The sequence below is a fragment of the Frankliniella occidentalis genome, unplaced genomic scaffold (genome assembly GCF_000697945.3).
Source record: "Frankliniella occidentalis isolate FOCC.00 unplaced genomic scaffold, Focc_3.1 Scaffold475, whole genome shotgun sequence".
Lineage (NCBI taxonomy): Eukaryota > Metazoa > Arthropoda > Insecta > Thysanoptera > Thripidae > Frankliniella > Frankliniella occidentalis.
In genome coordinates this window covers 9,701-22,099 of record NW_026267593.1, presented here as the reverse complement: position 1 = coordinate 22,099, position 12,399 = coordinate 9,701, and the positions used below count along the sequence as shown (strand labels likewise).

The 12,399-nt window shown below is 43.7% G+C and overlaps 5 protein-coding genes across 8 annotated transcripts in view; 3 read left to right on the top strand and 2 right to left on the bottom strand.

Moving 5' to 3' along the window:
• Window positions 1-2,092, top strand: part of LOC127748729 (WD repeat-containing protein 7-like) — an 8,473-nt gene extending 6,381 nt beyond the window's left edge. The window contains exons 2-7 of the mRNA XM_052274956.1: window positions 88-291; window positions 382-499; window positions 593-745; window positions 836-1,018; window positions 1,094-1,198; window positions 1,295-2,092. Coding sequence (XP_052130916.1) covers window positions 88-291; window positions 382-499; window positions 593-745; window positions 836-1,018; window positions 1,094-1,198; window positions 1,295-1,480 — 949 coding nt within the window. The 3' untranslated portion in view covers window positions 1,481-2,092. The remainder of the gene's footprint in view (window positions 1-87; window positions 292-381; window positions 500-592; window positions 746-835; window positions 1,019-1,093; window positions 1,199-1,294) is intronic.
• A 180-nt stretch (window positions 2,093-2,272) lies between these two features.
• Window positions 2,273-3,850, bottom strand: LOC113204889 (uncharacterized). Its single transcript, XM_026420260.2, has 5 exons — window positions 3,614-3,850; window positions 3,351-3,408; window positions 3,119-3,255; window positions 2,960-3,007; window positions 2,273-2,881 (listed from the first exon to the last, which is right to left on the bottom strand). Exons 2-5 carry the CDS (start codon window positions 3,406-3,408, stop codon window positions 2,624-2,626), a joined length of 501 nt encoding a protein of 166 aa, XP_026276045.1. The 5' UTR covers window positions 3,614-3,850; the 3' UTR covers window positions 2,273-2,623.
• An 86-nt stretch (window positions 3,851-3,936) lies between these two features.
• On the top strand, window positions 3,937-7,169 carry LOC113204885 (DCN1-like protein 4). Of its 3 annotated transcripts, none has more exons than XM_026420256.2 (8): window positions 3,937-4,070; window positions 4,897-5,022; window positions 5,107-5,252; window positions 5,879-5,982; window positions 6,073-6,217; window positions 6,322-6,430; window positions 6,514-6,721; window positions 6,800-7,169. In XM_026420256.2, the coding sequence occupies exons 3-8, from the start codon at window positions 5,164-5,166 to the stop codon at window positions 6,871-6,873; spliced, it is 729 nt and encodes a 242-aa protein (XP_026276041.1). In that variant the 5' UTR covers window positions 3,937-4,070; window positions 4,897-5,022; window positions 5,107-5,163; the 3' UTR covers window positions 6,874-7,169. The 3 variants fall into 3 exon arrangements, with proteins under 3 accessions (XP_026276041.1, XP_052130925.1, XP_026276042.1); XM_052274965.1 differs by lacking the exon at window positions 3,937-4,070 and adding an exon at window positions 4,253-4,274; XM_026420257.2 differs by lacking the exons at window positions 3,937-4,070; window positions 4,897-5,022; window positions 5,107-5,252 and adding an exon at window positions 5,498-5,563.
• A 40-nt stretch (window positions 7,170-7,209) lies between these two features.
• On the bottom strand, window positions 7,210-8,597 carry LOC113204884 (protein FRG1 homolog). Its single transcript, XM_026420255.2, has 6 exons — window positions 8,393-8,597; window positions 8,231-8,313; window positions 8,032-8,157; window positions 7,771-7,937; window positions 7,488-7,690; window positions 7,210-7,405 (listed from the first exon to the last, which is right to left on the bottom strand). The coding sequence occupies exons 1-6, from the start codon at window positions 8,446-8,448 to the stop codon at window positions 7,258-7,260; spliced, it is 783 nt and encodes a 260-aa protein (XP_026276040.1). The 5' UTR covers window positions 8,449-8,597; the 3' UTR covers window positions 7,210-7,257.
• A 236-nt stretch (window positions 8,598-8,833) lies between these two features.
• The window catches only part of LOC113204881 (lysosomal acid glucosylceramidase), a 6,160-nt gene continuing 2,594 nt past the window's right edge, over window positions 8,834-12,399 (top strand). Inside the window, exons 1-7 of one of the 2 annotated variants that reach the window (XM_026420252.2) lie at window positions 8,834-9,028; window positions 9,496-9,702; window positions 10,650-10,776; window positions 11,049-11,202; window positions 11,292-11,458; window positions 11,536-11,791; window positions 12,060-12,204. In XM_026420252.2, coding sequence (XP_026276037.1) covers window positions 8,959-9,028; window positions 9,496-9,702; window positions 10,650-10,776; window positions 11,049-11,202; window positions 11,292-11,458; window positions 11,536-11,791; window positions 12,060-12,204 — 1,126 coding nt within the window. In that variant the 5' untranslated portion in view covers window positions 8,834-8,958. Of the gene's footprint in view, window positions 9,029-9,495; window positions 9,703-10,016; window positions 10,557-10,649; window positions 10,777-11,048; window positions 11,203-11,291; window positions 11,459-11,535; window positions 11,792-12,059; window positions 12,205-12,399 lie in introns of those variants that run through there. The other variant, XM_052274964.1, reaches the window with a different exon arrangement.

Genomic DNA, 12,399 nt, shown 5'->3' with positions numbered 1-12,399 from the left:
TTTAAAAATTTTCCGGAGAAATTTCGGACTGTAAAATCCCCACCTCTGCTGGGCCCCCTGCTGCTCACCTTGCACCTCGTCATGTAGTACCCTTTACCCCGCAGGCCTGGCGCTCACGCACCTGCTGCTCGCGCCGCCGTCGCCCCGCCTGCCCGCCCACACCGCGCTGCGCCGGGCCGCCGTGGACCTGATCGGTCGCGGCTTCACCGTCTGGGAGCCCTACCTGGACGTGAGCAAGGTCCTCATCGGACTGCTCGAGCTCTGCTGCGATTCGGACCGCCTGGTGCCCAGGTACGCCATCTCCTCTCTCGCCCCGTCTGTCCTCCCCCTCGCCCTCGTCCTGCCCTCCCCATGCCTACAAACAGTTCCGTTTCCTCGCAGCATGACCTACGGTCTACCGCTGACGCCCGCCGCCGACTCGAGCCGCACAGCGAGACACGCCCTGACGTTGATTGCAACCGCACGGCCGGCTGCGTTCATCACAACCATGGCGAAAGAGGTGACAATTAGTCTTGTGTTCCCGCGTTAAAATGATTTTTATTATTTTTTAAATTGAAGTTAAAAAAACTTGTCACGTTTTGTTTGTTTTTAGGTTGCTCGCTATAATACGTTGCAGCAGAATGCACAGACTCTAAATGTGAACCTCAGTAATTCTGTTCTGCATAGAGCCAAGCCAGAAATATTACATGCAGTTGAACACCTGATTGATAAAATGCCATATGAAATGTCTGATTTCCTGGTTGAGGTTGGATTTTTAATTCCACTTCATTTTCCAATTCTCTCATAGTGACCATTTTTTGTTCAAAAATATGTATATATATGTATTATGTCTTAGGTCATGGATATTGTCCTCCATTGCTTGGACCCTGGCCACCTGAAAACTCGCAGTTTGCAGGATGTTTTCCCTGCTATTCGCCGCTTCAACCAGGTTTCTCACTGTTCACACACAAGGAGAATAGCTGTAGGAGCTAAGAGCGGTCAAATAGCTCTTTATGAGCTTCGATCATCCAAGTGCCCCGTAAGCTGTAACTTACATATCTGTATTTGTTCTTACACGCATTGTCTTGTTTCTTCATGCAATCCCTTTTTTCAGATGATTTCTGGTCACAGTGCTCCAATAACTGCATGTGCTTTTTCACCTGATGGGAAGTACTTGGCGTCTTATAGTTGTGGAGAAAATAGGCTTTGCTTCTGGCAGGTTAGTATGTGTGCTTGTTTTTTGTTAGTTTTTTGGGGGCCTTTGTTTTTAAACTACATTTAATGTTGACCAAAAACTCTTTTGAAAATTTTACAGCAAACTTCTACAGGCATGTTTGGTCTCGGAAACTCACAAACCAGGTGCATCAAGTCATACAGTACTTCTCCATTGGCTGATATTACTCGTCTCAACCCAATGCGTCTTGCCAAACTGTCATGGACAAATAATCGCACAGTTTCACTTAAATTAGCTGATAATTCTGAGACTCCTTTCAATGTCTAGTCATTTTTAGTCACCAAGCAAGACTTAATGAACAGGAATTGAAAGTATTGCTTTCTGTATATCTAAATGCTACTTTATAGCTATACTTTGTAGACAAATTGTATTGAATTCCCCTTGAGCTTTTTCAGTATTTGTTGGGTTAATTTCCTCAGGAGTATTTAAAAGAAAGCTAATCTCAACACATGAGATTATTAAGGGGTATATAATCACTGTATAATTATGTATCTAATTTATTGTTATTCATTCCCAGCTTTTCTGTCACATTGTAAATATAAATTTGTCTAGTATTCATTTTTCATAGCTATTTCATTTACCAGCAAACTGTTTTGCTGCTGTGGTAATTCCACTATACCCATTCCATTAATCAATGTGAGGGAAATAATTTTGGGCCAGTTGCTTTAACTTTTAATGAGCTGCATCCATTTGTTAAATGCTTTTATCCTTATTGAATATACTATGTTTATTTTGTTGACTTTAGAAAAATGTTGTGTAGTTTTATGGTGTACATTATATAATGGATTACTTTTTACGTCCTACGTTGAAGATGGAATGGAACAGATTTTCTGTATCCTTTCCTTATTTTTTGTGATAAATAATATTAATATTGTTTGATGTGAAGGTTTATTTTTAATTGACGAAAATGTCCTATCAACTAATTATTATTACATTCCCCTGCTTTGGAAACAAAATCACTCATGTGTCATATAGTCTCTAAAGAATCTATCTATCTATCTTAACAGAAAATTCAAAGAATGTATTATGGAGGGAGGGAATGATTGACAAAAAAAGACATTTTAATAGTGTGTAATACAAAACTTTTATTCCAATCACTTTCTTTAAGATCTTTATTTGAAAAAGTTCTATCAAGCTTTACTCACATCAAGCACAAAAAGTCATGCTTAGCCACCTATTTCTGTACATTGTGACTAGTTGTTCTGAGACAATAAGTTATGGTTCTTTTGAATGTTTGTTATATTTATTGTTGTTGCATTAATATTATTTTGGGATGTATTACTTAACTAACAGTTGCTTCAGACTGTGGATGTGATTAGTTAGTTTTACTAATAATACCACAAGTTTCACATAAAGCTAGAAATGCATAGGAGAGATAATTCACACACATGGCTATGTGAGCTATGAATGTCACCTGGTTGGTCCAGGACTATTGGAAACCTGTTGTAATTTATCCAAGAGCTTTTCTTTCCACAACTCTTCTGGAATACTTGAAGCCCATGCTGGCACTGCAGATGGGGGTAATGAAAACCCAGCCATTGCTGCTCTTATCTGAGCTGACCTTTCATCATCCATGGCAATACTATTTGATGTCATGTCAACTGGAGTGCTGTTCCAGAGAGCTACAAGCTCTGCCCTACCAGCTTCAGGCAATTCAACAGATTCGTCCTATCAAAGTAAAACATGTGTCAGTATTAAATTGCTGAGCCAACAGTCATAAAATACATGTGGAAGATAGTGACTTACGTCAGCTGAGCGAATGTCATTCTGGTTTATTACTTCACCCTCCCCATCCTAGGAAAGTGAAGAAAATGATTATGCAAGATCTATAAATATTTGTGAATCCGAATAGTATTTTGTCTCCTTTGTCTCTGAACGGGCACGAAATAAAAATAAAAATCTTACCGAGTCTCCATCATTGACATGAGTCCCGCCCACAAATTCATGCTGACCGAGAAGGGTGTAACCATCATAGGCCTGATTCGAATGCCCCTCAACCTCATTATCACTGTCATCACTGTTATGAGCAGCCAAAGCTACATCTAATCAAACAAACAAGAGAAAAAATGCTTTACGGTCAAATTAAGCACAATAATCAATAAAATATCTCAAAGAATTAATGTCAAAAGTTGTGTACCATAGGTATGCGGTAAATTCTCATCATCAACTGGATAGACAGGAGGGTCTGGTGCCATCTGGGAAAAAATCAAACAGGTTTTCAATAATAAAAATAGATTGGTTCCCGGTAGAAAATGGGATTTAGGCAGGCATATTCCAATATTCTGACATTATGATGACACTATAACCTCGATAGGAAATACATCTATTCTATCCTACGTATTTTCAAAAAACAATAAATCCACCATGAATCTCTCTAGACGACTCGAGTATATTCGTTACCTTTCAGTTATATGGTGATACTTAAAGTAGTTATCAAATTATTTTGCGTTTCAAATACTTTCCACGCATTGCAAAATAACAACAATAGCAGAAGCAAAAGACAACTAGTATGACAAATTTCGAGTGATGAAAATAAAACACAATTGCGTGAAAATTGGCTAAAAGAAGCAAAAATCCAACTCCTCAAATAACGGGGCAAAAATATAGAATTGGTAGATGTCGACGGGAACCAAACGGCAGGCAATCAGAGACTACATTGGAAGACGTGCAACACTTTTGCCTTCTTCTCCATTTCTCCCACGTGCCTCATCATAGGTACTGCTACCCAACTTCTACCCCTTCCCCACCTCCCACTTCACCCTTCTCCCGCCGTTCACTGCTTCACTTGTTTTTGAATCTTCACTTGACACATTCATTATCCACGGACTTCATCATCGGAGGAGTCACTTTATCACAGGTTAATTGCTGAAATTTCACGTCAAATGCACTCTTTCGAAAGCTGTACATTTAATTGCTCTTCTTGCGCAATTTTCTAAAATCTTCACATGTAGGCTGTACATATAGCTAACCCTTCTCTCAGCACCGCTTGCCAAGCACCTTATTTCTCAAAGCTGTTATCCCAATCATAGTAAAAATATTAAAATTTTATTACGGATTTGCTGTAAGTTCCAATCATTATTTTTAGAGCTTTTTTGTTGATCCATAAATTAAGGTTCTCTGAGATAAACATTCAATGTCAGGTCTTGGGCACTAGAGCTCCAGCTCCAGCTTTGGATATCCTCATACTTTAAACACAAGTAGCTCCCACCCTCTTTCCGAGGTTAACTGCTACTTTTGACCAGTATTCCTCAAATTCTTTGAGAAAAATTTGGCTGCAACGGTCCATTAATTTATTACAGATGATCACCCTATGTTTAGGTTATAATTATCACAATCCAAGCTTAAATTTATCTGTCGTTTCATTTTACCCTATGTAGTCTGCCTTTCAAAATTTTTCATTATCTATCAGTGTTTGAAATTTATCAAATTGTGATGTTTCTGGTAGCTCTTTATCTTATCGTCAATTAATTTGGGTGTTAGTATTCATTTGAGTAGGGCTTATTTTCTTCAGATTTTACCAAATTTTTTGTCATTTTTTGAACAAGACTAAATTTCAAATTTGGCATTTATCTGTATGTATTATAACATGTCTATTTGATCTATGTCAGTATATTCTCACAGCATTTTTTTTGTTTTGTATTTTTATTCTAATTGCTGATTGTTTTGTTTTTTCTGTTATCCAGCCAAGATGTCATTCTGAAATTTAAGTCTCAAAAGGAGCCTTCTTTCTGCTCATTCCTCAATCTATCAAGACGGATCAACCAAATAAATTCTCATTCCACCATTTTATTGATTGTGCCCCATTTCAAGTAAGACCTTTTGACATTGTTTGGTGCGGAGATTATTAGCAGTATTTTTGGCATTCAGAACTAACACTGAAACCATTTAAACAGGAGTACGAGAACACACCAACAAGCGAGAGAGAAGAACCGCGGACGTTCGCTATTGCCATGCCTCGAGGCAAGCGACGTTCCGCAGCCGACATGGGGCCTGCTGATGATGATAGGCATTGCAGTAAAAGACGTCATACAACATCTAGGTATGTTTTGTTTATTTTTTAGTACAAAGTTAGCTAATTTTTATCCCCCTGGTTTTGTGTCTTGTTGTAAGATGAACATATTTTCTTTTGCTGAAGAAGGCTAATATCTGAGATAAGTGAAATTCAAGATTTGGCACCTCTAGGTTTTGATGTTTATGTTGTGCCAATAACTTCCTTTGGCTTGTAACATTGAATGGAGTGGTGGGGAGACAGTGTGTTAAAAATAGCCTGGCAGCGGTGAGGCCTCTGAGGCCCAGTAAGCTCCTGTGTTTGTGTGAGTGTAGTCTGTGGGTCAGGGTTGTCATGGATAGGTATTTACCTATTGTCAGTTATCTTTGTCTTTTGTGCTTTTAACTTGATTTACTTCCACACCAAATGGTTTTAAAACAAATGGACGTTCTTATTTCACATTGTGCTGAAGCTCTTTTCAGTTAAATGTAAGGTTAAATGACATACTAGTGGCATTTGTTCTGATTCCCAAGGCATTAGGGTATTTAAGCATGACATTACATATTGCTTTCACAAGCACAAGAAAGAGCTTCTTTACATTGAAAATGTATTAGATTTAGTATTTTTCTATTTCTTCTTTGTGTATCTGTGTTTTATGGGGACATTGTTTTCTTCAGTTCAAGGCGTCACTCAAAGTCAGAAGATCTTTCATCATTCAGTCAGAAAAGATGTATATCCTGGTTCAGAGAATATACCAGTCCAGATGATCCAGATACATTAGGTATGTTTTTTTTTTACATGCCAAATTATTATATTTGTACATTTGCTTGCCTTTTGTTAATTTGCTGATTTTCTTGGCTAACTGTAATAGGTCCAGAAGGAATGGAAAAGTTTTGTGAAGACATTGGAGTTGAACCTGAAAATGTAGTGATGCTTGTCCTGGCGTGGAAAATGAATGCACGGCAAATGGGCTTTTTCACCCTACAGGAATGGACCAAAGGACTGACAGACCTCCAGTATGCTATATAAAAAATCTAAAGCCACTTGGTGGTGTGAATATACTTTTCTCCTCATGTTCGTTCTAACATAAGATGATTAAATTTGTATTCATCTATTTCAGTTGTGACTCAAATACCAAAGTGCAGAACAAATTAGAGTATCTCAAATCATTTCTACATGAACCATCAACATTTAAAAGCATTTACAGATATGCTTATGACTTTGCCAGGGTAATAATACATTTATTTTTACAGTACCTAATTTTTTCAAAGTTATCATCTTTTCTATCTAACAAACAACATTTCTCATCCAGGATAAAGATCAGCGAAGTATGGATATGGAAACAGCCCGTGCAATGCTCCAGCTGCTTTTGGGTCGGCAATGGAGCTTGTATGGACAGTTCAATAATTTTTTGGAGCAGTCAAAGTACAAAGTAATAAATAAGGATCAGTGGTGCAATATCCTTGAATTTTCACGGTCTATTCACAGTGATCTATCGAACTATGATGTTGATGGTGCATGTAAGTAGTGCTGCATCCAACTGAATATTTGCTCACCTGCATATTGTTGCTAACATTTACTTTCTGAACATTTTTCAGGGCCTGTTATGCTGGATGAGTTTGTAGAATGGCTGAAAGCATCAAAGGAACAGAATTCTGCCAAAGGCAGTTGATTTCATGATTTCCCCCCCCCATGCAACCGGACTGTTGTGATAGTGCTATTATTGCAAGTCAAGTGCACAAGTGATACAGCGATATATTGTGAACTTCTCTAATTCACAAGAAGTTGCCATGTAATATGTGATTGCGCCTGATGGTCACCTCCTGTAAATTTATCAAATTTTGTAATGAACGACATTTCCCTCCTTTTATGGTAGTTTATCATTTTGCTGTCTATCCTATGACAAAAGTGTTTTATTTGTCAAATTATTATATTTTGGGCAAATAAATTATTTTAAATTTGTCTGTATCTATTTTAAATGCTGTACAAACTCCTTTTAGTCCAGAAATAAGTTTAATAATATTCTTTATTTGTTGATAAGTTTCATACGGTTACATTATTTACAATATCTGTCAGCCTTCATTTTACTTCTTCGGTCAAGAAGAGCCTCATGAAGTGCACCTTCATCCCTTGCTCTTTTCAACACAGTTCTGTCTGTTGTGTCAATCCTTAGTTTTTTATCCTGAAACTTTTGAAATTTACGCCTGGAACAAAATGTGATGATGTTGTAACACTATTCAAAGAACAACTAGTCACTTTATCTTGAGAGGCTGTAACTCTACTCACACATAATTTTCTTCAACTTCATGGATGTTTCCCTTTTCTTCTGAAGGGCCTTCGTCTTCTCCTGTTGTGTCCTGAGGAGCACTGGACCTCACTCTTAAAATTTCATTTGGTCCAACTTTACGATTTGATGCAACTACATCGTCATTTTCTGGGTCTACTGCCATAAAGCAGCCTGTAGAGCTGAGTAATGCCATTTTCCCATCCTGTCAATGTGAAAGAAGTTAAGTAGATACAAATTTATGATAGAAAACAGAAATTAGATATAATTATCCAGGAAACTTACTTCAAACACAGGCTCCCACTGCTCCATTGGACCTACAGCATCTGAACGTCCTGTTACAGCTCCATCAGGGCCAACTCTCAAGTACTTACCATAGCCCGATTTGATTGCTACCTTTGTTTCGTTGACTGGAAAAGCTGTAAGAATTTCTTCTGGTGATGGTCCTTCGCCTGCATTACAAGACATGATGAGAAGATCAGTTATTTCTCTTGGGACAGATAACATTTATCTGATGGCAGTAAGTTATGACATGTGCCATCCTACCGTGGTCGTGGGGAGCACCCAGGGTAAAGAGACCATTGTCAAGAGCTTTGATATATGTTTGGTTACCAAACTCAATAGCTATTGATCCAGTAATTAGATCTGTGCTCTTGCAATGTATCCAGCCACCTAAAAGTCAAATACAAATGATAAGTTCAATAAGGCACATGCGAAGGCTTCTTGATTTGACAACTGGTCTCACCGTGCTGGATGGCATCCTCGTCAACAACCTCTCGGGCCTCTTCGGTGTCTTTTTTTTCCTTCTTGTGCTTTCGCTTCTTAGATCTATACATGAACGACAAAATTTGAAATAATACAAGGAGCATAACATCAAAAAATCGGGTTAGGTTGAGGATCGACTTACTTTTTCTCACCCTTGAAGAGGAGTTTCTTCCTCTTTACATTTTCGTAGTCAGCCATTTGGAATTTGCAAATTTAAGATGAAATAAACGTAGAGAGCTCTTGATTTCTCCAACAGAACAAAACGGTAAGATGTAAACAAGTAGTTTTTGATCCGTCAGTTTCTTTGCAGTGATCACTATTTAGTTTTTGTTTTTGTTATGCTTCTTGCCCCCCCCCCCCCTCTTCTCCGTCCTGCTGTCGACAAACGACAGACGCCGCAACGCGCGAACACCAGTGGCGCGAAAATCAACTATCGACGCTCCCGCCCCGCGACGTCACCTTTCCACTTTGCAGGAAATCCGCTCGTGCTAATCGGCTGGGGTCGACCCCACACCGTGCCTTATCAATAAAATCGCCTCGCTGGGAGGCGTGGCGTGGTATGCAGCATGCTCGGCGAGCTCACGTCCACCATACAACGGCACCACACCTCTCGTCCACTCGCAGAACACATCCAGCCACAGGTGCCGACAGGTGCGAGGGACCAAGTTCGGATCGTGCGGAGAGGCGACTCAGAGCAGAGCTTGAGCCATGGGCCTCAGACACGCAGACTGCGCGCTTTTGGCGCTCTGCCTGCTGCTCAACGGCTTCGCAGCGCTAGGTTCGTTGTAACACTCGAGTGTATTCTTAGTCACAGTATTAGTGTTTTTACTCTTTCAAAACTCTGTGAATTTAAACCGTTCCTTCACTATGCTCTGTCTGTAGTCAGAGGGGCAGTAGTAGATAGAGCACATGCAGGTGTGTTTGGGGCACATTTTCAGCTCCCAGGAAAGGATGAATCGAGTCTCCCTCTTCCCACAATTCCCTCCGCAGTGAACACAGGGCGGCAAGGTCGTTCAGCCTCAGTGTCAACCCGTCTGTTTAAACAGACGCAGTTGAAAAATAACCACAGAACGCATGGGCAGGCGGTTATGCAGACAGAGGAAGGGGGGGGGGAGGCCCTGGAAAAACTGGCAGGAGACAGGACCTTGTTCATATTTTCAACGACAGGCGTGCCACTTCCGGTGTACCCATCACTGCCGCAAATTTAGTTCTGTCTGGTGTTTAAACCTCATTTTTTTGTTGCAGGGGGCGCGAAGGCGGCACAGCTGTGCGCGCCGCGAGATTACGGCGAGGGTTCGGTGGTGTGCGTTTGCAACGCCACACACTGCGACTCCCTGCCGCGGCCCCGGAAGGGGGACTTCCCCGGCGCTAGGCTCTACTCCAGCTCCAAAGCCGGCCTGAGGTTCTCCACCAGCGACGCCGACTTCGCCGAGGAGGCCCCATCCAACGGAGGCAAGGACTGAGGCGTCGTGGTGCAGTAGTTCGGCCGACATCTATAGATCGGCAATGGTGGCCACATAGTGGCCATCGGGGGTGCACTGGTCGTATCAGAGCGAACACCCCAGCGATGCGGGTTTGCCTACTCGCTTCGCCCGCAAGGCACCTGTATGGGCCCCTGTGCCCCAAGAGGGTTGTGCAAAACCCGCATCACGCATCACTGGGGGGTTTGCTCTGATACGTAGGCCTACCCCAGGTATTGCAGCACTTCTTACCTTTTACAAATTTTTGTCCAAATTTTCAAACAAAACGAAAGACGGGCGAAGGGCAGGGGTAGGAGAATAAGTGGTCTGCCAAAACCAACAGCCTGAGAATCACCATTTGAGCCACGAGCTTCTTTTAAGTGGACAAAAAGCATGTAATATGGTCTTCCCTTTAGATGCGGAGGTCTGACTCCCCTCCCCTACCTTCCTAGCCCAAAGCTGTGGGTTACCGCCGTGTCACTGTCGCTCTCAAGAGGACCCTCGAGCCTCGCACGCGCTCTCAGACATCATCAAATTGTCATAAGAGGACTCTCCTATTATCATCCCCACGCTCTGCGCATCATCCGATCGGGGCAAAGAGTACTCATGACGTTGCGTTGATTGATTCCAAGAAATCGGGAAGCGGCCACTCGGGACGGTTATAAGAGATGTCCGTGTTGTGCAAAATTGTGTATACGGATTCATGCGTGAGGGCGGGCTTGCCTATCGTCGCTCGCCATGGTGCCTTACGGCCCCGTGCGAGTATGCAACCCGTCCGCACGCATGAATGCGGTACAGTATAAGCAGGAAAAACCCACGGCGCGGATCACCCACCCTGTATGTGTAGTATGTATATATATGTATATTTGCTGCAGCAAATAGTAAAATGTGTTTCACTCTCAGTTTCACCGAAGGCTTCACGCACTTTGCATTTTCCAGGAATCACATTTCAAGTCGACAGCAGCAAACGGTACCAGTCCATCATCGGATGGGGTGCAACCGTTACCGACTCGGCTGGTATAAATATACAGAAACTGTCTGAGGGTGCAAAGAAACAGCTCATCAGGTACGATATAAAGACAAAAGTCCAAGGTCCAAGCGGGATACACTAACAGTCGCAGATAGAACGCACTGACGCACTGTGCTCACATTTTAGTAAACACCTGAAGACCGGAGATAGGAAATAGTACGTAGTTGAAATCAGCGAGGAGTTTTTGAGGGGAGGGGTCCTCTACTTGGTGTCGCCCATGTTCGCTTGAAGTCACTCGCCAGTCTACACTTTGGTTCATAAATAATTCCCGTGTTTTCTACGACTCTTCTCAATAACATCCGCTGCAGGGCGTTCTTCTCCGAGGATGGCATCGAGTACGACGTCCTGCGCGTGCCCATCGGCGGCACGGACGACTCCCTCCGCGTCTACACCCTCCATGATGAGCCCGGCGACGCGTCTCTCAGCGGATTCGCGCTCGCCGAGGAGGACTACCTCTACAAAGTGAGGCCCGGGGCCCATTGCCCCCGGTGTCGTATGGCTTTCGCTCGCTGCGCACCCCACCGCCGCTAAACTTTCCGGCCCTCCCGCAGATGCCCGTCCTGCGCTACGCCCGTGAGGCCCTGCCCGCCGACCGGCCGCTGCGCCTCCTGGCCAGCGCCTGGACCGCGCCGCCATGGATGAAGAGCAACAAGAACTTCACGGGCACCGGCGTCCTCCAGCCGGACTACTACCAGGCCTGGGCCGACTACCACCTCAAGTACGTGCCTCCTCCTACAAGCATCCCCTTCGGGCAAATAACAGAGAGGAGAGATTTAACCGGCCACATTCGCAAAGGTTCTTGGACGCGTACGAGGAGGAAGGCTTCCACTTCTGGGGCGTGACAACGGGAAACGAGCCCCTGAACGGCTTCCTGGGCGGAATGATCCACTTCAACTCGATGGGATGGACGCCCTTCGCTATGAGCACGTGGGTCGGCCAGCACCTCGGCCCGACGCTGCGCGGGCCCGACGGCCAGGCTTCACAGCACGCCGACGTCAAGATCCTCACCTTGGACGACCAAAGAACGCTCATGCCGGTCTGGACAGGCCTTGTAAGTCTTTCCGTGGGTATACAGCCTGGGCAATGCCCCACGGGGTTGCAAAAGTCAGATGGTGTAAGATTGCAACAAAAAATATTAGGTAGGCACCCCGGCAAGTGAGCTCGACTATCTAGCCAGACTCACCCCGAGCCCTGCGCGCCTAGTAGGTAGGCAGGCCTGTTGCGCGCGTACGCCCGGCGGGCTGGTCTGCCCTACTCCGAGCCATGAGCCCCAGGCGACACGCACTTGACTCGTGACGTTTACTCGTACTCCCTCACAGGTGGTGATGGATAAAGAAGCTGCCAAGTACATCGATGGCTTCGCTATCCACTGGTATGGCAACTCACTGTCTCCGGTCTTCTCGCTAGACGTGAGCCACTTGCTCAGCCCGGACAAGTTCATCTTCAACAGCGAGGCCTCCAACGGTGAGCGCGCGCGCACTGTTATTCAAGTAGGTTGAATACTCATCCAAATTCGGCACTTTGGGTGTGTTTTCATCCCTCAGGTGTGAATACTCATCCAAAAATCTCGCCTTCCCCCCGGGGATGAAAACGGGCGCCCCGGGGGATGCTTCCCATGCTCCCCCGGGCGCTGCATACCCGTCCCCTCGGGGATGAAAA

Bases quoted from the DNA above. Each gene is read 5' to 3' on its own strand.
- LOC113204884 (XM_026420255.2), bottom strand. From the start codon at position 8,448: ATGGCTGACTACGAAAATGTAAAGAGGAAGAAACTCCTCTTCAAGGGT. The intron at 8,314-8,392 runs GTAAGTCGATCC...GTTCATGTATAG, and splicing joins CTCTTCAAGGGTGAGAAAAA to ATCTAAGAAGCGAAAGCACA. The intron at 7,406-7,487 runs GTGAGTAGAGTT...ATTTTGTTCCAG, and splicing joins GAAGTTGAAGAAAATTATGT to GCGTAAATTTCAAAAGTTTC.
- LOC113204885 (XM_026420256.2), top strand. From the start codon at position 5,164: ATGCCTCGAGGCAAGCGACGTTCCGCAGCCGACATGGGGCCTGCTGAT. The intron at 5,983-6,072 runs GTATGTTTTTTT...TAACTGTAATAG, and splicing joins AGATGATCCAGATACATTAG to GTCCAGAAGGAATGGAAAAG. The intron at 6,431-6,513 runs GTAATAATACAT...TTTCTCATCCAG, and splicing joins ATGCTTATGACTTTGCCAGG to GATAAAGATCAGCGAAGTAT.
- LOC113204889 (XM_026420260.2), bottom strand. From the start codon at position 3,408: ATGGCACCAGACCCTCCTGTCTATCCAGTTGATGATGAGAATTTACCG. The intron at 3,008-3,118 runs GTAAGATTTTTA...TCACTTTCCTAG, and splicing joins ATGTCAATGATGGAGACTCG to GATGGGGAGGGTGAAGTAAT. The intron at 2,882-2,959 runs GTAAGTCACTAT...TTACTTTGATAG, and splicing joins ATGACATTCGCTCAGCTGAC to GACGAATCTGTTGAATTGCC.